Genomic DNA, 23,641 nt, shown 5'->3' on the forward strand with positions numbered 1-23,641 from the left:
TTTTGTTTTCTGGTCCCTTGTGATCTTTTTCTCTTGATAGCTATTAGAATTTACATTTTTTCCTCTGTGCATGGTAATGTACTTTGACATAGGTATTTTTTTTCTTCCTTTCATTTTGCTGGGCTCTTGGTTAGTCTTTTCAGTTTAAAGACTCATTTTCTTCAGTTCTGTGACATTTTCTTGCTTTTTATTTGACATCTCCCTGCTCATCTAATTAAATGGCTCTTGTTGTGGTCTTAGGATTCAAGTAAAAGAGTTAAATGGACACTTAATTCTTTTACTTGACCTCTCTCTGGAGCATTTGAGACCTTTGACCATCATTTCCTTTAAAAAGCTGGCTTTTAGGTCACCATAGTCCTGAATTTTCTTGTACCCCTGTGTCTACTCTTCAGATGTTTTTGCTGGTTCTTCTTGCTCTTCCTGACTTTCAGTGTTGGGGTTCCACAGGGCTGGATTTAGGCCCTCATCTTTTCTTTTGAGAGCCCATCTTCTCCCGTGGCTTCAGTTACCATCTACATGCAATTTTGGTCTCTATCCTGAGATCTCCTTTCTGAACTCAGGATCTACCCATCGAGCTATCTATTAGAGCTTTCCACTTGAACGTCTCACTGCTGCTGCTGCTGCTGCTAAGTCGCATCAGTCGTGTCCGACTCTGTGCGACCCAATTGACAGCAGTCCAACGGACTCCTCTGTCCCTGGGATTCTCCAGGCAAGAACACTGGAGTGGGTTGCCATTTCCTTCTCCAATGCATGAAAGTGAAAAGTGAAAGCGAAGTCGCTCAGTTGTGTCCGACTCTTAGCGACCCCATGGACTGTAGCCTTCCAGGCTCCTCAGTCCATGGGATTCTCCAGGCAAGAGTACTGGAGTGGGTTGCCATTGCCTTCTTCGTGAATGTCTCACAGATTCCTTAAACAGCAAGTAAAAAACATGAATTAATTGAATTCCTGATGTCAGTCCCAAATTTGCTTCTCCTGTGTTCCTCATTCAATAATTGACATCTTCATCTACCAATTGCATAGACCAGGGACCTGGAGGTCATTCTTAACATCTTCTACTTCCTTACCCCCCAGACCCAATCAATCACCAAGCCTGTTAATTTTACCTATAAATATTTCTTCAATCGGTCTCCTCCTTTCTTTCTTTATTGTTGTAATACTAGTCCTAATTGCCATTCTCTCTTACCTAGACTACTGCAGCATTTTGGTGTATTTTGGGGCTTCATATAAATGTAATCATATGTGTGTTTTGTGTCTGGCATCTTTTATTCAACACTATGAGTAAGAATTCGTCTCTAGTTGTATGTAGTAGCCATCTCATCTTTTTTGTTCATTGTTCTATAGTATTGCAGTATATGAAGTACTAAAATTTATCCATTCTACTTTTGGTGGACTTCTGGATTGTTTCCACTTTTTGTATATTAAGAATAAGACTTGTGAATATGGTTATACATCTTGATGTACATTTACACTCATTTCTATTGGATATGTACCTGGGAATGGATTCTCTAAGTTATTGGCTACGTGTGTTTTAAGATTCAGAAGATACTGCCAGTCTTCTAAAGTAGTGGTACCAATTTATACCCCCATCAGTAGGGGTGGCAGTTTTCTGAATTGTTCTATATCTTCAGCAACACTTGCCATTATTATTGATACTGTTACTAATATTTTATGTTAGCCATTGTGGTGAGTGAGAAGTGGTTTTATTTATATTTTCCTGATGACTGAAAAAAATTGAGTACCTTTTCATGCCTGTTGAGTGTATTTGGGTATTTTTTTCCAGTGAATTTTCCTATTTGTTGCTGATGAAAAAAATAACTTTATCAATGTATATAAAACACAGAATTCACCCATTCTATGTATATAATTTGGTGAGTTTTAATAAATTAGTACAGTTGTGCAACCATGACTGCAATCTAGCTTTAGAATCCTTTTATGACCACCTGAAGCTCTCTTGTGCCCATTTACAGTCAATTCCTGTTCCCACTGGGGTTTTATTTCTCTGATTACTAATGAGATTGAGTTTCTTTTTATATACTTATTGGCCATTTGGATTTCTTCTTCTCTGAAGTGCTTATGTTAAAGTCTTTTGGGTTCTTTTTCTCGTTGGCTTATGGGAGCCTGTACTCCCTGATACTAATCCTCTCAAGGTATATGTGATGCACCTTCTTTTCTCTTGCTTTATAGTATGTCTTTTGTTTCTCCTTATGATGTCCTTCTTTATATAGATGTTTCAGATTTTAGTGTAGTTCAGTTTATTAGCTTTTTATACATAGTTGGTGCTTTTTGTCTTCAGAAAATTTCCTTACCCAAAGTGATGAATTGTCCTTCTGTGTTACATTCTTAAAGTTTACGGTGTTGTCTTCTCTATTAGGTCTGTAATTAAACTGATGTTGGTTCTTGTCTACAGTATGAAATAGGGAGTCCAGTTTCATTTTTTCTATGTAGATACCTAGTTGTCTCAACACCATTTACTGAAAAGATCACCCTTTCCATATTGCTTTTCAGTGCCTCCGGCATATGTCAAATGTCCATATAGTCATGATATATCTCTCTGACATTCCTTATTTCTTTAGGATAAATTCTTAGAATTGTTAGGGCAAAATACATGATCATTCCTTAATGTTTACTGTGAAATTAACTCTAGAAATGTATAAACTTATCTTAAAATTAATTTTTAGTTTTGCAAAGAATTTCTATTGGTACGGAATATTAACTTATTAGGGATAAAGTTAGTCTCTTTGGCCATCACTCTAATTATTGCTCCTTCTCTTCTCTCGGTAAATGTAACTATTTGGTTTCTGTATCAACTATCATGGTTTCTTTCTTTCCTTTTTCCTTCTGGCCGCGATGCACAAGTTGCAGGATCTCAGTTTCCTGACCAGGGATTGAATCCAGGCCATGGCAGTGAAAGTCACCACCAGGGAACTCCCCATCGTCAGTTTCATGTATATGTTCCTTGATAGTTTTCTGTATACTTAACATATATGTACGTGGGTTATGCCTGTTTAAACAGCCTAACAATGGTCTATTTCTGTGCCTTTTTGTTCCTTGACCTTTTTCAAGGTTAGTTTTTATCCTTTTAAAAAATATTTACTTTTTCGATAGACAAAAAGAGTATCTGTTTATTTCATTTTCCATATCTTTGCTTTCTAAAGATATTGCCATTTTAAAAATAACTGAATTATCGATATTCTGATGAGCTGTTTGTTTTCTTGTTGATCTGCAAGTACATTTTATGTACTATGAAAATTAGCACTTTATCATAATGGTGCATTTATTTTAGTTAAATTAGTTTATGTTGCTTTTTTGATATAAAGACATAGTGTTCTTTATTTTACAAAATCTGTCAGTGTGTTTCTTTGCCTTTTTTCTTCTTCGCTTTCATGCTGAGAAAAACTTTCCCTACCCAGGAATTAGATATGTATTTATCTATATTTTCTTCTTGACTTTTAATAGTATAAAGAGTTTTAATTTTAATTTATCTGGAATTTAATTTTTTTCTGTGAATTGACATGAAGCTCTATTCACCCTTGTCGTTTAGTCACTAAGTTGTGTTTGACTCTTTTGCAACCCCATGGACGGTAGCCCACCAGGCTCCTCTGTCCATTGCATTTTCCAGGCAAGAATACTGGAGTGGATGGCCATTCCCTTCTCCAGGTTGTCTTCCCAACCCAGGGTTCGAACTCGCGTCTCCTGCATTGGCATGCAGATTCTTTACCACTGAGCCACCAGGGAAGGCCCTGTTCCACCTGAAAAAAAAAAAAAAACCCTAAAATATATTTTATCTCTTTCTAAAAATTTGAATACTGTTCTTAAAATATTATATTATAGTATATATTATATTAACATAATATAAAATATTATATTATATTATGCAGAGTATAAAGACTATATAAAATATTATAATATATTATATTAATATATAAAATATAATATATAATATTAATATAATATAAAATATTATATTATACAGAGTATAAAGAAGACTGTATAAAAATAATACCTTTTAGGTTATATCTTTTAGGTAACCTGTTAACAAAAATTCAAGGGGATACTAATGTGGTTAGAAGGTTGAACAGTACAAAAATGATAAAATTGAAAAATGAAAACGTTTCCCACCAGTTTTTTTCCCCAAAGTCAGTCACTGTAACAATATCTGTGTGTCTTTTCAGATAAAATTTTATGCCTGTTTGAGCATATGTATGAATGCTTGTTTGTAAAACTGAAAATATATTGACACACACACACATGTATATACAGATGAACTTAACTGCATATCAAATTGATAACATAGGCATACTGGAAAAGTGCTTGAAATGACTTTTGAGTAGAGTACTCTGACTAGTGGGATATATTTATTTATTTTTAAATTTATTTATTTTAATTGGAGGCTAATTACTTTACTGTAGTGGTTTTGTCATCCATTGACATGAATCAGCCATGGGTGTACATGTGTTCCCCATCCTGAACCTCCCTCTCACCTCCCTCCCCATCCCATCCCTCTGGGTCAAGACTAGTGGGATATATTTAAAGGATAAAAAGAATAGGAAAGAATGCTTGAACTTGATTAAATAGGTTTATTACTAGTAGTGATATTGATGTTATAATTCTGAAAATACTTTATATATACTATAGGATAGAACAAATTAGTTAATGTAGTTTTGTTTTAAGAACTAGGGTTATAACTGAGAGAAAGGGGTTAAAAGCTTGAAATGTAAGGAAGAACCCTGTGATGCTGATTTTTGAACTAGAGGTTTTAGTTTGAACTTACGATATAACACATTCACTTGTGTGCACATGTACACACATACAATCCGTTCAGTTTAGTCGCTCAGTCGTGTCCGATTCTTTGCGACCCCATGAATCAAAGCACTCCAGGCCTCCCTGTCCATCACCAGCTCCCGGAGTCCACCCAAACCCATGTCCGTTGTGTCGGCGATGCCATCCAACTGTCTCATCCTCTGTTGTCCCCTTCTCCTCCTGCCCTCAATCTTTCCCACCATCAGGGTCTTTTCAAATGAGTCAGCTCTTCACATCAGGTGGTCAAAGTATTGGAGTTTTCAGCTTCAACATCAGTTCCTCCAATGAACACCCAGGACTGACCTCCTTTAGGATGGACTGGTTGGATCTCCTTGCAATCCAAGGGACTCTCAAGACTCTTCTCCAACACCACAGTTCATCAGTTCTTCTGCACTCAACTTTCTTTATAGTCCAACTCTCACATCCATACCTGACTACTGGAAAAAACATAGCCTTGACTAGATGGACCTTTGTTGGCAAAATAATGTCTCTGCTTTTATAATATGCTGTCTAGGTTGGTCATAACTTTCCTTCCAAGGAGCAAGCATCTTTTAATTTCATGGCTGCAATACATATATGCATATTCCTATTTTCCACCGACAAAGGCCTAGAAATGATGATAATTAATACTCCTAGCTCTGGGTTTCTAAATACCATTCCCCATTAAAACTAACCAGGACTCATTGAAATGTCTGATCCAGGTCTAAACTAGAGAAGTACAGAAGTGATAAAATTGAAAAGTAAAATCCTCCCCACTCCTCATTTTTTCCCAGAGAAGCCCGGGATATATTGTACCAGAAAGCTCAAGAATATGAGCTTTATGCTCATATGCTCAAAAAATCAAAGAATATGGTCAAAAATTAATGGGGACATGCCAAAGAATACAGGTTAATTTGAACTACAAAAATATCAACAACAAAATAGTAACCTGCTAGAGGAATGCTAACTAGTTGGTACATAAAGACTGATATAATTCAAAAAAACTCATGCAACCATATGATAGTAATTCAGGCAAAAATTATTGATGGATACTAAAATCATTGTGTGAAAGAGTGTGGAGGAACAGGGTTTCGCCCCATAAGTAGAGTGATACCACCCCATATAACGCACCTTTACAGTAGAGAGAGCTGATGGATACCATCTTAAGTGATCAAACCTAGGGTTAATCAACAGTAGTAAGATAAGCTGTGTTTTCTGGTGCTACTCATTGGGAACTGTATAATCACCTAATGTTGTGGTTTTTATCAAAGATATTTAACCTGAATCTGATAATGAGGAAACAGACAAATCCAAATAGTGAGACAGTCTACAAGAGAGGGCTTTGAAAGCAAGGATGACAGAGTTAACAGTTGGTGACTCTGGGTGAGGGCTGTGTGGTTGGCCACTGTCTGTTTACATTTCTTTGTAGGTTTGGAGTTTTCAAATTAAAAAAGGAAAGGATCATATTTTTAAATACTGTTCTGCACAGTGCTTTATTTCACTTAACAGTTCTTCTTTTCACATTTTTTCTCCCTTTATATAGTCATCACTTTTCTCTTTCTATGAAAGAAGAAAGTAAGTCTCTTTTCAGAATGGGTAACTACTTCTGTATTATGCTACTGAAGTTACCTGGTGTTTATTAAATACTGCATTGTATTTTGTACTCAATACCACCTGAAGTCCAAATTCCTAGCATATATACATTTATGTTTTAAAAGAGGTAACTGAAACTTTGAATTGTAAAAATGGCTTTAATGTGCTGGCTTATCTTTTTTCCTTATAAAAATCTTAGTATTTGTGTTGAATTTCTTATCTTTACAGGAACTTGTTTTGTCCCTTTACTTTTATAATTTAACATTGAGAATGTTTGTGTGGTAATGATCTTCCTTACCATTTAAAAGCCTTTATTTTTCTTGAATTAATTTCCAGAGGTAGTATGTCTTTGTCCTATTTCTAAATATTTTTAAAAAATTCTTTTTGTGTTCTCATTTTTTCAGCCTTTGAACTATGTAACCCTTGCAAAGTCCTAAAGCTTATCTATCACAGAATTATAAAAAATGTTGCAATTTATTCATGCTGCTCAGAGTCAGCAAGTCCATGAAATAAATGGGAAAACTATGTTATCTGAGAATTGGTAAAACATTTTAGAAACTACTGATTTAACCAACATTAACTTATTATTGACATTCTGTTGTTAGTATCTTGACTGACCAATAACTAAGTTTTCCGTAAATAACCAGAGCAATATAAATAAAGTAGCATTTGGGAATATAAAGAGAATATAAAGTATATTCTTTTCTTTTTTGCAGAATTCAGGAAATGGCATAAAAATGTGTTCTTTTAAAAGCATTTAAATTAATTAATTTGGCCACACCACATGGCATGCAGGATCTTAGTTCCCTGACTAGGGATCAAACCTGTGTCCTCTGCGGTGGAGAAATCCTTTAAAAAAGGATATCTGTAATATTTTCCACCTGTTAATGGAAGTGTATACTGTATAGCAGATCCTCATTATATGCAAATTTATCTACTTACTAAAATCTATTTGTAGCCTCCAAACCTGTACATGCCGTACTTTCGCAGTTATTTGTGTACGCGTGCAAAGCTGTATAAGATGTGAGTGCCTAGATGCCCTTGTTGCGTGCTGAGCTTGAACTTGGTAGTGCTCTGTCTTGTCTCACCTCTCATACAGAGAGGTCCGGAGGATGGAGACAGGAGGGGCTGTATACTGCAGTGCAAGAGGCTCCTGGTTTGGGACCCGTCGGATAGGGTTTGCTCTGGCACCTGTTGTTGGGACAGCCTCGAACAAATCACCTAATGTTTCTGAACTTCATTTTCTCTTTTGTGAAACAAACAGAATCTACCAGAATGAGTTGTTTGAGATCTAAGGTTATAGTCTGTGTGGGGGAATGTGTGTGTGTATTTCATCTAGGAGCAGTGGTTCAGTATTCACTAATTCAGGGTTTGTAGTGACTAGAACAAATGAGAATAAATAGTGGAAATTAACTGTGTATCTTTGCTAAGTTATGTTGAGTAATTTTATTCTTATCTGATATTCACTCTTATTCCTACCAAAATCTTATCTGGGTTCTGAGAAGGTCACCAGGATTAGCATGTAATATAAAACAGTTAATAGTATCTAAACAGTCTAAAACTATCTTCTTTCACTAGTGCTGTTTTTTTTCCCAAACTGCTCTTTGGAAATTTGAATATTTATTAACCAAATATTTAATACTACTGTGTCTTAGTTCTCCCATCTGTAATCCTCAGCTCCCAACACCCCTTTCTGTGGTTCTGCTTTGTGACGTTGTTCTGAGATTTTTGCAGATCACTGTTTCTGTCTTGCCAGGTGCTCACTTTTAGGTTTCAGAAGTATTGAACACTACAGGAAGGCTGCAAGGAGGAGGAGAGAGAGCCTACATCTTTCTGTTTCCTGTGGCTCCCTGTCTGCTTTGCTGTTACTTTGACCATCATCCTAGTGGAACTTCTTACCCCAGCAATAGCTGTCCCAGATTCAGTTTGTAATTTTTCTAACACTGACAGAGCTAGTCTTATCATAACCCTTACAAACACCAGCTCTGATTAGCTAGTCCTTTCTTCCTCAAAAGGTACCCTGGTCTCACAAGATCCCTCTTCCAAGTTCAGAGACTCAGCAGCAGCTGAGCACCACTCTCTCCTCAGGGATCTGAGTTTCAGCTCTGCAGAATCTTTTCCTCCAAGTTGCTGAGTTTGTGTCATTGCCATCTCTTTCTTCGGCGCCTGTGATTCGTGAAGATAAAAACATAGTGATTTTTAAGTGATCATCACTGATTTCTGAAAACTTTACCTATTGAAATTATAGCTCCTTTAAAATAACATCTGAGTGTTTATTTCATTCTTGTTTTTATTAACATTTGTTTAGTTAAAATTTTGTCTAGAATTTTTATGCTTTTAGGTAGTAGATGTGAGTGTTTCTTTTTAACACCTTATTTGCATTATGTTTGTTTAAAGTATGGTTTTGCATACATCAATTTATTTCAGTTTTGAATTTTAGAGTTCTCTCAAACCAAATTGTGATGAATATTTTCAATCAGTAATGTAAGAGGCACTATATTTTCTAATGTAAAATTTATTTATTATTTATATTAAACCAAATGGTACTATCGCTGACTTAATCAGTATATCCAAGGCAATGGAATAATGAAATTTGTCACTACAAAGAACCTTAGAGATTATCTAGTATTAATTATTTTTCCTCTTTCATGCCATTCTATTAACAAGTGAAAGATACATCTTTAAAATCTCTGCTGCCATGGGTAGAGGCATGCAAAAGAAGGACGATTTTTTAACTCTCCTCACAATACCCTTGGTCTCTTACCACTGCTTGTATTTTATAGTGTTCCTTTTCAAGGACAGTTGCTCTGCTCTCTTTCTTCCCAAAGTGTTACATTAAAATGGTGAGAGAAGGACATTTCTCACTGACTTATTTCCTGACTTGGGGGAGGGTGAGTTCTATGTATTATTTTTTCAACTGAAATGTCTTTCGTAGATAACTTAATGCCATGTTTCACCCAGTTATGATAGACCTTCAGCTTTTGAACATTTCTGAAACTGGGATAAGTCCCGATTTATTGTTCGATGCCTTCATATTGTTCGCCAGGTAGCAGTTGTGGTATGTGTGTCATCGTGCGTTGTGAATGTAGTTGTATCTCTGGTATCATACAGTTGCAGCCCATTGATGTTTCAGTCAGTAAACCATTTAAGAATGTTGTGAAGAAAGAATGTGAGTCCTGGTTGTCATCTAAAAGCTTCTTTTAGCACCTGTGATAAGATGAGGAGAATGTCAGCATTATGATTTCAAAATAGGAGGTAGTTGGCGTCAAAGAAAATTTTCGAGACAGTAGTAGAGGAATACTTTTTAAAGAAATGCTGTATCACCAAAGCTTTTCGTGGCCAGAGAGTACTATTGTGTGAAAACACAGACATTAGATAATTCTGAGTGAAAAAGTGACTCATAGAGTTAAATGTGAAGAAGTGTTTTATTTTTCCTGTATTTACAAAGATAATATACAATAGCAATTTTTCTCTAGATCTATCCAAAAGAGCTCTTAAAAAGGAATGATGTGAAAATTCTAAATGACAAACTTCTGTCATAGTTTATTAGCAGTTTTTCTTTCTTTGCAGAACATAAGATAATGGGCTTCCCTGGTAGCTCAGTCACTAAAGAATCCGTGTGCAATGCAGGAGACCAGCTTTCAATCCCTGGGTGGGGAAGATCTCCTGGAGAAGGAAATGGCTACCCACTCCATATTCTTGCTTGGAAAATCAATGGACAGAGGAGCCTGGTGGCTACAGTCCCTGGGGTCACAGAGAATCTGACATGACTTAGTGACTGCACCACCATTCTCTGAACCCTAAACATTAGGGTTACTTTGTTAGTAATTAGCATTAATTTCTACCTCTGTTTTTACCTAAGGAGGTAAAATGAAGCGAAGTCTACTTAGGAGAATTCCCACATAGATAGAGGCTTATACCTAGTTTAATTGTTCTTCCATCATCATCTCCAAGATTAGGTAATAGATCCCTAAGAAATATCCCATAGACTGATGTTTTAGTACCTTATTGCCTCTATAAAAATAATACATGTCCATTTAAAAATGTAAACAGTGTGAAAAATACAGAGAAAGTCAAAGGCACATGAAACTGCCATCCCCGGATGATGTCTTTACAAGTATTTCTTATATAACTATCCCTATGTAAAAATGTATGTGTAGTTTTTGTAAAATTGCATACCTTTCCTGTTTGCTGCTGCTGCAACTAACTGCTAAGTTGCTTCAGTCGTGTCCAACTCTGTGCGACCCGATAGACGGCAGCGCACCAGGCTCCCCCATCCCTGCTGTTTAGTAAGTTGCTTTCTTCCATTCAGCAATATATTGTGATTTTTGTTCTATCTTAAGAAATATTAATTGATTAGTCAATTAATTTTAATGGTTGCATAATTCTCCATTATAGAGGCATACTGAATGATTTAAGTAGGTTTTTGTTAATGGACATTTAGGCTGATTAAGTTTTCTTTATTATAAACAGTGCTTTGATGAATGTTTTCTGCATATATATATATATTTTATAAAATTTTCTCCTTATAAATTATTAAAATGGAATTGGGTATTTATTTATTTATTAAGACACTTATTACTAGCTTTTGAAAGTTTGCTGTTTTTTCTTCTAAAATGATAGATTTGCTGAAGTGATGGTAACATGCATAATGTTGAAAATCTCCTTTAAAGACCTTTGTGTGTGTGCTCAGTCACTGTCTGGTCCAGCTCTGCAACTCCATGAACTGTCGCCCACAAGACTCCTCTGTCCATGTACTTTTTTAAAAAACCTAGTTAGTATTTTATGATTTGATTCCTAACTTTAAAATAATGATCTTGACTTCTACTACACATTTGGAAACCTTTCCTTTGTAATAAATGGAAATGAGAAGTTACTCAGTTAAAGAAAGAAAATGGAAAAGTTAAAGTGCTAAAAACAATGAAAAATGATTAAACTGATGGAAATATAGGGAAACTGGGAAGGGTAATGATTAAGAAAAAGTTTTGGAAACAGCCTGGATTTGAATCTCAGTTCTGCCTCTTAATTCTTCCTGACCTTGGGGAAGCATTTTAATCTCTCTAAGTTTATTTATCCTCCTTTAAAGCAGGAATGCTAATATATCATGGTATCATTTTGAGGATTAACTAATAATAGTAATAATTCCAGGTAACATTTTTGAATCCTTTTTACTATGAATGGCAGGCAGTATATTAAATGTTTATATGTATTTTTTCCCTTGGCAAATATCTGTTATATTAATTCTCACAAACTTGTGAGTTGTAAGTACATTTTATTGATGAAGAAGCTAAGTCTAAGAGAAGGATTTTGTAAGTTGCCCAAACAACGTAGTTATTAAGTGGCAGAATCAGAATTTGAACCCTAACAGTCTGATCCAGTAGAACCTGCAACTTGAAATTCTATCTGTATTAAGCACTTAGCATGTATCTGTTAATATTTATGTTTAGACTGCCTTAAAAAATAAATATAACAGAGAATGAGAAAATAAGCCACTGACTGGGAGAAAATGTTTACAAATGACATATCTGATAAAGCACTGTAATTCAAAATATATTAAGAATTCTTAAAACTCAACAGTTTGAAAACCTATGGTCTGATTAAAAAGTAACCAAAAGATTTGGGCATCTCACCAAAGAAGGTATTCAGATGGTCAGTAAGCATATGAAAAGATGCTCAACATCATCTGTCATTAGGGAGTTGTAAATTTAAACAAGGGGATACCACTACACACGTATTAGAATGACAGAAACCTCCACCAGCACAACCAAGTGCTGGCAAGGGTGGGGAGCAACAGTTTAGCGCAGTCAGTCACTCAGTCGTGACCGACTCTCTGCGACCCCATGGACTGCAGCACGCCAGGCCTCCCTGTCCATCACCAGCTCCTGGAGTTTACTCTAACTCATGTCCATTGACTCGGTGATGCCATCCAACCATCTCATCCTCTGTCATCCCCTTCTCCTCCCACCTTCAATCTTTCCCAGCATCAGGGTCTTTTCCAGTGAATCAGTTCTTCGCATCACGTGGCCGAAGTATTGGAGTTTCAGCTTCAGCATCAGTCCTTCCAATGGATATTCAGGACTGATTCCCTTTAGAATGGACTGGTTGGATCTCCTTGCCATCCAAGGGACTCTCAAGAGTCTTCTCCAGCACCACAGTTCAAAAGCATCAATTCTTCGGCGCTCAGCTTTCTTTATAGTCCAACTCTCACATCCATACATGACTACTAGACTATTGGAGCAACAGGAACTCTCAGTCAGGAGTCAGGAAATCTCAGCTGTTTGGAATGCAAAATAGTATAGCCACTTTCAGTTCAGTTCAGTTGCTCAGTCGTGTCCGACTCTTTGAAACCCCATGGACTGCAGTACACCGGGCCTCCCTGTCCATCACCAACTCCTGGAGTTTACTCAAACCCACGTCCATCCAGTCGATGATGCCATCCAACCATCTCATCCTCTGTCGTCCCCTTCTCCTCCTGCCCTCAATCTTTCCCAGCATCAGGGTCTTTTCCAGTGAGTCAGCCCTTCACATCAGGTGGCCAAAGGATTGGAGTTTCAGCCTCAACATCAATCCTTCCAGTGAACACTTAGGACTGATTTCCTTTAGGATGGACTGGTTGGATCTCCTTGCTGTCCAAGGGACTCTCAAGAGTCTTCTCCAACAGTATAGTTCAAAATCATCAATTTTTTGGTGCTCAAAAAAAAGTTGGACTTTATAGTCCAACTCTCACATCCATACATGACTATTGGAAAAACCACAGCTATGACTAGATGGACCTTTGTTGGCAAAGTAATATCGCTGCTTTTTAATATGCTGTCTAGGTTGGTCATAACTTTTCTTCCAAGGAGCAAGCATGGCTGCAGTCACCATCTGCAGTTATTTTGGAGCCCCCAAAAATAAAGTCTCACTGTTTCTACTGTTTCCCACTTTAGAAGACAGTTTGTCAATATCTTGCAAAACTACACATACTTTTACCATATGATCCAGTAATTCTGCTCCTTCGTACTTACTCAGAGAAGTTGAAAACTTAAATCCACACAAAAAGCTGCATGCAGATGTTTATAGCAGCTTTATCCATCATTACTAAAACCTGGAAACAACCAACATGCCTTCAGTTGGTGAATGAATAAACATGCCTGCTACATCTGTGTATCCAACTATTATTTTTTTTTTTTTATTATTTAGCACTAAAAAGAAATTAGGTATCAAACCATGAAAAGATGTGGAGGAAACTTAAATGCATGTTACTCAGTGAAGCCAATCTGAAAAGGCTACATACTGTATGAAAAACAGAAGACTATGGAGACAGTAAAAAGATCAGGGGAGGGGTTAGGAGAAAGAGTGGGATGAATAGGCAGAGCATAGAGATTTTTAGGGCAGTGAAACTATTCTGTGTGATATTAACATGGTGGATACATATCATGTATTTTGTCCAGACCCATAGAAGGCACACCAGGCGTTCATGCTAATGTAAACAGTGCACTTCAGGTAATGATGATGTGTCAATAGAGATTCCTCACCTTTAACAAATGTACCACTCTGGTGCAGAATGTTGGTAGTGGGGAAGGCTGTGCATGAATAGGGAAGAGGTGTTTATGGAAACTCTTTGTACTTTCTGCTACGTTATATCTAGTTTGTGTACATTATATCTACTACTGTGGACAAGAATCTGTTAGAAGAAATGGAGTAGCCGTCATAGTCAACAAAAGAGTCACAATGCAGTACTTGGATGCAGTCTCAAAAATGACAGAATGATCTCTGTTCATTTCCAAGGCAAACCATTCAATATCACAGTAATCCAAATCTGTGCCCCAACCAGCAAGGCTGAAGAAGCTGAACGGTTCTTTGAAGACCTTCAAGACCTTCTAGGACTAACACCCAAAAAGGATGTCCTTTTCATTATAGGGGACTGGAATGCAAAGTAGGAAGTCAAGAAATACCTGGAGTAACAGGCAAACTTGGCCTTGGAGTACAGAATGAGGCAGGGCAAAGGCTAAAAGAGTTTTGCCAAGAGAACGCACTGGTCATAGCAAACACCCTCTTCCAACAACACAAGAGAAGACTCTACACATGGACATCACCAGATGGTCGATACTGAAATCAGATAGATTATATTCTTTGCAGCCAAAGATGGAGAAGTTCTATACAGTCGGTGAAAACAAGACCAGGAGCTGACTGTGGCACAGACCATGAACTGTTTATTGCCAAATTCAGACTTAAATTGAAGAAAGTAGGGAAAACCACTAGGCCATTCAGGTATGACCTAAATCAAATCCCTTACGATTATACAGTGGAAGTGAGAAGTAGACTCAAGGGATTAGATCTGATAGAGTGCCTGAAGAACTGTGGACCAAAGATTCATGACATTGTACAGGAGGCAGGGATCAAGACCATCCCTAAGGAAAAGAAATGAAAAAAGGCAAAATGGTTGTCTGAGGAGGCCTTACAAATAGCTGTGAATAGAAGAGAAGCAAAAGGCGAAGGAGAAAGGAAAGATACACCCATTTGAATGCAGAGTTCCAAAGAATAGCAAGGAAAGATAAGAAAGCCTTCCTCAGCAATCAATGCAAAGAAATAGAGGAAGACAATAGAATGGGATAGAGATCTCTACAGGAAAATTAGAGATACCAAGGGAACATTTTATGCAAAGATGGGCACAATAAAGGGCAAAAATGGTATGGACCTAACAGAAGCAGAAGATATTAAGAAGAGGTGGCAAGAATAGATGGAAGAACTGTACAAAAAACATCTTCACGACCCATATAATCACGATGGTGTGATCACTCACCTAGAGCCAGACATCCTGGAATGCGAAGTCAAGTGGACCTGAGAAAGTATCACTACGGACAAAGCTCATGGAGTTGATGGAATTCCAGTTGAGCTATTTCAAATCCTGAAAGATGATGCTGTGAAAGTGCTGCACTCAATATACCAGCAAATTTGGAAAACTCAGCAGTGGCCACAGGACTGGAAAAGGTCAGTTTTCATTCCAATCCCAAAGAAAGGCAATGCCAAGGAATGCTCAAACTACCGCACAAGTGCACTCATCTCACACGCTAGTAAAGTAATGCTCAAAATTCTCCAAGCCAGGCTTTAACAGTACATGAACCATGAACTTCCACATGTTCAAGCTGGTTTTAGAAAAGGCAGAGGAACCAGAGATCAAATTGCCAACATCCGTTGGATAATCAAAAAAGCAAGAGAGTTCTAGGAAAACATCTATTTTTGCTTTATTCACTACGCCAAAGCCTTTGACTGTGTGGACCACAAGAAACTGGAAAATTCTGAAAGAGATGGGAATATCAGACCACCTGACCTGCCTCTTGAGAAATCTGTATGCAGGTCAGGGAGCATCAGTTAGAACTGGACATGGAACAACTTGTTCCAAATAGGGCAAGTAGTTCATCAAGGCTGTATATTGTCACCCTACTTATTTAACTTGTATGCAGAGTACATCATGAGAAACGCTGGGCTGGATGAAGCACAGGCTGGAATAAAGATTGCTGGGAGAAATATCAATAACCTCAGATATGCAGATGACACCACTCTTATGGCAGAAAGTGAAGAACTAAAGAGCCTCTTGATGAAAGTGAAAGAGGAGAGTGAAAAAGTTGGCTTTAAAACTCAACATTCAGAAAACTAAGATCATGGCATATGGTCTCATCACTTCATGGCAGTAGATGGGGAAACAGTGGAAACAGTGAGAGACTTTATTTTCTTGGGCTGCAAAATCACTGCAGATGGTGACTTCAGCCATGAAATTAAAAGAGTATTGCTCCTTGGAAGGAAAATTATGACCAACCTAGACAGCATATTAAAAAGCAGAGGCATTACTTTGCCAACAAAGGTCCGTCTAGTCAAAGCTATGCTTTTTCCAGTAGTCATGTATGGATGTGAGAGTAGGAGTATGAAGAATGTTGAGCGCCGAAGAATTGATGCTTTTGAACTGTGCTGTTGGAGAAAACTCTTGAGAGTCCCTTGGACAGCAAGGAGATCCATCCAGTCCATCCTAAAGGAAATCAGTCCTGAATATTCATTTGAAGGACTAATGCCGAAACTGAAGCTCCAATACTTTGGCCACCTGCTGTGAAGAACTGAGTCATTTGAAAAGACCCTGATGCTGGGAAAGATTGAGGGCGGGAGAAGGGGACGACAGAGGATGAGATGATTGGATGGCATCACCCACTTAATGGACATGAGTTTGAGTAAACTCCAGGAGTTGGTGATGGACAGGGAGGTCTGCTGTGCTATAGTCCATGGGGTCACAAAGAGTCAGACATGAATGAGCGACTGAACTGAATTGCACTGTACTTTCTGCTTAGATTTGCTGTGAACTGAAAAGAAAAAATAAAGTTTATTAAAAAATAATAATATTTATAAATAAAGTATGCATTGTAATTGTGGACATAATGATACTTTTGTTTTTAGGCTCAGAATAAAGAGACCAATGTTTTAGCTGCTGCAAAGGTGATTGACACCAAATCTGAAGAAGAACTTGAAGACTACATGGTTGAAATTGATATATTAGCATCTTGTGATCACCCTAATATAGTTAAGCTTCTAGATGCCTTCTACTATGAGAATAATCTTTGGGTAAGTATTTTTGGTTAATCTGTAGGAATAGCCAAAATAAGTTAATCGTCCTGAAGAGATTTATAAGTTGTGTAGATCTTTTTTTGGACTACCTCTTCTATTTAGTTACTTATGCTTCTTGAATGAGAATTGACCCATTGATGAGAGGATGATTAACAACATAGCAATATATCCTTAGCTTCAACAGATGTTTAGATGTGTATTTCAGAACACTTTGTTTCATGATTATTTGACATTGGACCGAAATGTAGAAACTTGGTGAAGAATTTTAAATTTCCTAAATAACGAAATTAGATTCCTTTTTTGTTTTGAATTAATATTTTTTTCCAGTTGGAACTTCTTTCTTTCTCTCAAGTCTTTTTTTCCCCCCAGTTCTTTTATTTATTTATTTGTTTTTTAATGTTAGTTTGAAGTATCTTATGTAAGTTTCTTAATTTAAATTTAAGTATTTAAATTTTTTTTAAAGTTTCTTTTGTTGTGGCCAGGTCTGTATGTAAAAATTTTATTCATTTTTAGAAAATGTTAGGCATAAATAAATATATAAATAAAATGTTAATATTTATAATAACCAGTCAGTCACTTGCTCTGCACCAATACTAATTTAATCAAGAGGACTTTTTAAAATGGAGTTTTAATTTGTCTCCTTGAAGGAATAAGCAAAGTATTACAAAAGAAGAGTAGATAGTATAAGCTGTACCTGGTTGCAAATCAAAAGACTTTTTCTTTTTTATTTTGGTGATGATAGGCAGGAGCTTGGATAAATCAGTTAATCTTTATCAGTCTGTTTACTCCACTGTAGGATAATAATGATCTGTCTCCCAAATCATTTTTCATATGATACAATGAATTTGAAAAACAACTTATTGTAAAAAATAAGCTCCTGTAAAAAATAAAGTGTTGTTCTATAGAGGAGAAAAAACTATGAATCTATACAATTTGTTAAGCTATGTAATTAAAAGCAACAGCTAGACAACTATGAGGGACAGTGGGAGGGAGAGAGAGACATGGATTAATTGAAGAATCATAAAAATACAAAATGAAAACTGTGATGAGGATTAAGAAGGAAAAATGCATGGTGCTGTGTATCAGGGAGGTTTGGGAAGGCATCCAGTAGGAAGTGATAAGTGAGCTAGTATCTGAAGCTTTTGTGTATGTTTTCCCCAAGTTTTTAGAAAACTAAAAGCAATCTTTCAGGATGTATTCCTGTTAGTTAAGTTAAAAAATATTCTTGTTCATTTAACTCACAATAGTTACCTTAAAAAAGGAGAGTATAAAGTCTTTGAGTGGTGAGGGCATGGATATATAATATGGCCCTTAATAAAAATTCTGTACCTGGTAATTTTAGAGAACCTGGGACACTGCAAGTTGTAATGAACCAAAATGCACATACTTCCACAGTGTGTTCCCTTTGTACTTTCTCAAATGTATAGCAACACTTGTAACTCTTTTTACAAAGGAAGTCTTTATGGTTGTTAGCATAATATTGTTTATGTAACTTAGGTTATTTGATAGCTATCTATTTATCTTTTTTGCTAGCTTAAAGGAAAAAGACTCAGAATCAGTGTGGTGTTAGACATGTGCTTTTTATTTGCCTGCAGATCCTCATTGAATTTTGTGCTGGTGGAGCAGTAGACGCTGTGATGCTTGGTAAATGCCATTTTGTTCCTTACATTTATATCTTAAATTATACTTTTAAAAAAGTCAGTGGATTTCAAACATTTATACATGTATATTTATCTTATTGTTGAGTAACATTCAGTAAGTTAAATCAGCCTAATTATTTTTGTATTCTTAGATGACCATGATAAAATTTTAAAATTAAATGTTGTTGCTTCCTGACCTGCATATAGGTTTCTCAAGTGGCAGGTAAGGTGGTCCGGTATTCCCATCTCTTTGAGAATTTTCCACAGTTTATTGTGATCCATACAGTCAAAGGCTTTGGCGTAGTCAATAAAGCAAAAATAGATGTTTTCCTGGAACTCTCTTGCTTTTTCGAGGATCCAGTGGATGTTGGCAATTTGATCTTTGGTTCCTCTGCCTTTTCTAAAACCAACTTGAACATCTGGAAGTTCATGGTTCATGTATTGCTGAAGCCTGGCTTGGAGAATTTTGAGGATTACTTTACTAGTGTTAAGATGAGTGCAATTGTGCAGTAGTTTGAGCATTCTTTGGCATTGCCTTTCTTTGGGATTGGAATGAAAACTGACCTTTTCCAGTCCTGTGGCCACTGCTGAGTTTTCCAAATTTGCTAGCTTATTGAGTGCAGCACTTTCACAGCATCATCTTTAAGGATTTGAAATAGCTCAATTGGAATTCCATCACCTCCACTAGCTTTGTTCGTAGTGATGCTTTCTTCACATTCCAGGATGACCTGCCTCTTGAGAAACCTATATGCAGGTCAGGAAGCAACAGTTAGAACTGGACATGGAACAACAGACTGATTCCAAATAGGAAAAGGAGTACATCAAGGCTGCATATTGTCACCCTGCTTATTTAACTTAGATGCAGAGTACATCATGAGAAACGCTGGGCTGGAGGAAGCACAGGCTGGAATCAAGATTGCTGGGAGAAATATCAATAACCTTAGATATATAGATGACACCATCCTTATGGCAGAAAGTGAAGAGGAACTAAAAAGCCTCTTGATGAAAGTGAAAGAGGAGAGTGAAAAAGTTGGCTTATAGCTCAACATTCAGAAAATGAAGATCATGGCATCTGGTCCCATCACTTCATGGGAAATAGATGGGAAAACAGTGGAAAGAGTGTCAGACTTTATTTTTCTGGGCTCCAAAATCACTGCAAATGGTGATTGCAGCCATGAAATTAAAAGACGCTTACTCTTTGGAAGGAAAGTTATGAACTAGACAGCATATTCAAAAGCAGAGACATTACTTTGCCAGCAAAGGTCCGTCTAGTCAAGGCTGTGGTTTTTCCTGTGGTCATGTATGGATGTGAGAGTTAGACTGTGAAGAAAGCTGAGCGCCGAAGAATTGATGCTTTTGAACTGTGGTGTTGGAGACGACTCTTGAGAGTCCCTTGGACTGCAAGGAGATCCAACCAGTCCATCCTAAAGGAGATCAGTCCTGGATGTTCATTGGAAGGACTGATGCTGAAGCTGAAGAAACTCCAATACTTTGGCCACCTCATGTGAAGAGTTTACTCATTGGAAAAGACTCTGATGCTGGGAGGGATTGGGGGCAGGAGGAGAAGGGGACAACAGAGGATGAGATGGCTGGATGGTATCACCGACTCGATGGACATGGGTTTGGGTGAACTCCGGGAGTTGATAGACAGGGATGCCTGGCGTGCTGCGATTCATGGGGTCGCAAAGAGTCGGACATGACTGAGCGACTGAACTGAACTGATAATATGTGAAGAAAGTAATATTTGTGTTATACTTTTTAAAAAGTCATTTCATTGTATATAATCTTCAACAGTGACAGTAAAGGTATTAAAGGTACATAACCTGCTGATACACTTTCACTGTACAAAAATGCTTATTTTTTTACTTTTCGTTGTAGAGCTTGAGAGACCATTAACTGAGTCCCAAATACAAGTAGTTTGTAAGCAGACTTTAGAGGCTTTGAACTACTTACATGATAATAAGATCATCCACAGAGATCTAAAGGCTGGCAACATTCTTTTTACCTTAGATGGAGATATTAAGTTGGGTAAGTTTATTCTTTTAGATAAAACATTTGATTTTATGCTTTGAGGTTTCTCCCTATATGTCTGTTACTTAATATTGTTCTGTTATGACTCAAATATTAACATGTGAAACAAAGAGAATTACGTTAAAATATGTGAAACATGGAGAATTACTTCATGTTAATTTTTTAAATTGAGGCTTCCCAGGTGGTGCAGTGGTAAAGAATCTGCCTGCCAAACAGGAGATGTGGATTTGATCCCTGAGTTGGGAAGATCCCCTGGAGAAGGAAATGGCAACCCACTCCAATATTCTTGCCTGGGAAGTCCCATGGACAGAGGGGCCTGGTGAGCTGCAGTCAATGGGGTCGCAAAGAATCAGACACGACTTAGTGACTAAACAGCAGCAGCAATTTTTAAAATACTTCTTGGAGGGAATTCCCTTGCAATCCAGTGGTTAAGACTTGGTGCTTTTACTGCCAATGGCCTGTGAACTAAGATCCTGCAAGACTGAGGTGAGGCCAAAAAAAAAACAAAACTTGGGCAAATAATTATTCATTAACTCCCAGAATTTCTAAGTATAGGCACCTAATATAAAGACTCTTTAAACAATAGGAAAGGATGGATTGTTATTTTTAAAAAGACACACTTTTAAAAGACTGCCTAATAATTTTTCCCTTAAATTTTTATATGTAGAATTAATATTTATAAATACATTTAGAAAATGACACATTATGTGAAACCATTTAGTTTTGTCTTCATTTCCAAAACTCATATCTAGTCATTTTCTTTTTCCATCTTTAGTTTTATATTCTATTTTGTAGATACGGTATCTTGGCTAAGCTCACAAAGTAACTAAGTATAAAAAAGATGCTAAATTAAGTATAAGGTTGAAAATAGTTTTTTTTTTTTTTTTTTGCACTGAGGGAATAAATGATAATTTCATAAGGAGGAATAAATACAGACTTTAGATGGGAAATTAATGAATTTCGTATATATACATACAGATAGAAGATACAGTCCTTTTTAAGTATCCCCAAGATATGAATTCGGAGAAGGCAATGGCACCCTACTCCAGTACTCTTGCCTGGGAAATCCCATGGACAGAGGGGCCTGGTAGGCTGCAGTCCATGGTGTTGCTAAGAGTCAGACACGACTGAGCGACTTCACTTTCACTTTTCACTTTCATGCATTGGAGAAGGAAATGGCAACCCACTCCAGTGTTCTTGCCTGGAGAATCCCAGGGACAGAGGAGCCTGGTGGGCTGCTGTCTATGGGGTCGCACAGAGTCGGACACGACTGACGCGACTTAGCAGCAGCAGTAGCAGCAAGATATGAATGAAAAAAAAAACCTCTGGTGATGAAGCCTAAATTTGAGTATTTTGGACAGATATTAAAAGGACAAAATATATCCAAAGGCCATGCTGATACCAGTGATCATAGTTCACTTTACTTTGTCATGACCTCTAAGCAGGTATACTTTGATATACTGCTGCTGCTGCTAAGTCACTTCAGTCGTGTCCGACTCTGTGCGACCCCATAGACGGCAGCCTACCAGGCTCCCCCGTCCCTGGGATTCTCCAGGCAAGAACACTGGAGTGTGTTGCCATTTCCTTCTCCAGTGCGTAAAAGTGATGTTGCTCAGTCGTGCCCGACTCTTTGCGACCCCATGGACTGCCGCCCACCAGGCTCCTCCGCCCATGGGATTTTCCAGGCAGGAGTACTGGAGTGGGGTGCCATTGCCTTCTCCTTTGATAAAGTACTAAATTTTAACTTTTTTTTTGAGAAATACATACAGATACAGGAAACCACATTAAGAGTTGTGTAGCTTATTGACTTGTAGCTCTGTACACAATAGCTTTGTAATCACCACTTAGATAAAGAAATGGAAGTATGTCATGCAGCTTAGGAGCTGCCTCATGTGCCTCATCTCAAGTCACTGTCCTCTTCTCCACAGGTAACCTGTATACTAACTTTATAGTAATCACTTCTCTGTGTTTCTTTATGGCTCTATCACCCAATATTCATCTCTAGACTTTAGAGTTTAGACTTGTCCATGTTTAAAACCTGCTTTTTCTTTGAAGTCTCTTTTGATTTATGGGTCATACCCCCCTCCCCACCATTCTTTTCTTCTCTTTATGTTTTATCTATGGCATGCATTTTCATGGCATGCTTTCTCAAAGAAAGAAAATTTTAGTATGACCATAGTTGTGACCCTCCAAAGGCCCACTGATAGTACATGAACAAATATACAGTATATCTGTGACATTAAAATTTCATGAGGAGAGAGAGGATTGGGGAAAAATGTCTAAAAAGGCTCTTTAGGACAGGTGAAAAAATAAGTTGAGAAACACTCGTCTGTGGGACCTGAGCTGTTGGACCTGTAGTTTCTCTTTATCTTGTATTTTGCTGGCTGGGTACTCCTGATGACTTCAGTAAGTTCCTCTTTGTATTCCCTCAATTTGCAGATAAATCCAAAGACTCTTTGGCAAGAGTCTGTGTGGTTTTGTATTCTATCATTTAGTAGGACATGGTATTTTAAGACCACAGTCTGAGTGTTAAGTATGCTTATAGTATCTGGACTGGCCTTCATTCTAGGCCCTTCCAAAGGACAGAGCAAGACTCTCCTGAATTCCAGCATATGTCCTATTCAAATTCATGTGTTAATTTTCTTCTTTTTTAAGGCTGAATAATATTCTGTTATCAGCATATGTATACACCACATTGGACTTACTCATTCATCCATTGATGGACACTTTGGTTGCTCCCACCTTTGGGCTTCTATGAATAATGCTGTTATGTACATGGGTGTACAGTATCTGTTTTGAGTTCCTGCCTTCATTTCTTTTGGGCAGATACCCAGATTGTATGGTAATTCTATGTTTAATTTTTTGAAGAACCATTGTACCATTTTCCACAGTGGTTGCATAAATTTACACTTCCATAGAAATGCACAGGGGTTCCAATTTTTCTACCTCCTTACCAGCACTTGTTATTTTCTGTATTTTTGATGATAACCATCCTACTGGGTGTG

The 23,641-nt window shown here is 37.3% G+C and overlaps 1 protein-coding gene across 2 annotated transcripts in view; it reads left to right on the top strand.

The window, feature by feature from the left end:
* The window catches only part of SLK (STE20 like kinase), a 61,733-nt gene that overhangs the window by 6,330 nt on the left and 31,762 nt on the right, over positions 1–23,641 (top strand). For both annotated transcript variants that reach the window (XM_006067730.4, XM_006067731.4), the window contains exons 2-4: positions 16,798–16,962; positions 18,561–18,609; positions 20,484–20,633. In XM_006067730.4, coding sequence (XP_006067792.2) covers positions 16,798–16,962; positions 18,561–18,609; positions 20,484–20,633 — 364 coding nt within the window. The remainder of the gene's footprint in view (positions 1–16,797; positions 16,963–18,560; positions 18,610–20,483; positions 20,634–23,641) is intronic.

The sequence above is a fragment of the Bubalus bubalis genome, chromosome 23 (assembly GCF_019923935.1).
Source record: "Bubalus bubalis isolate 160015118507 breed Murrah chromosome 23, NDDB_SH_1, whole genome shotgun sequence".
NCBI classification, from domain to species: Eukaryota; Metazoa; Chordata; class Mammalia; order Artiodactyla; family Bovidae; genus Bubalus; species Bubalus bubalis.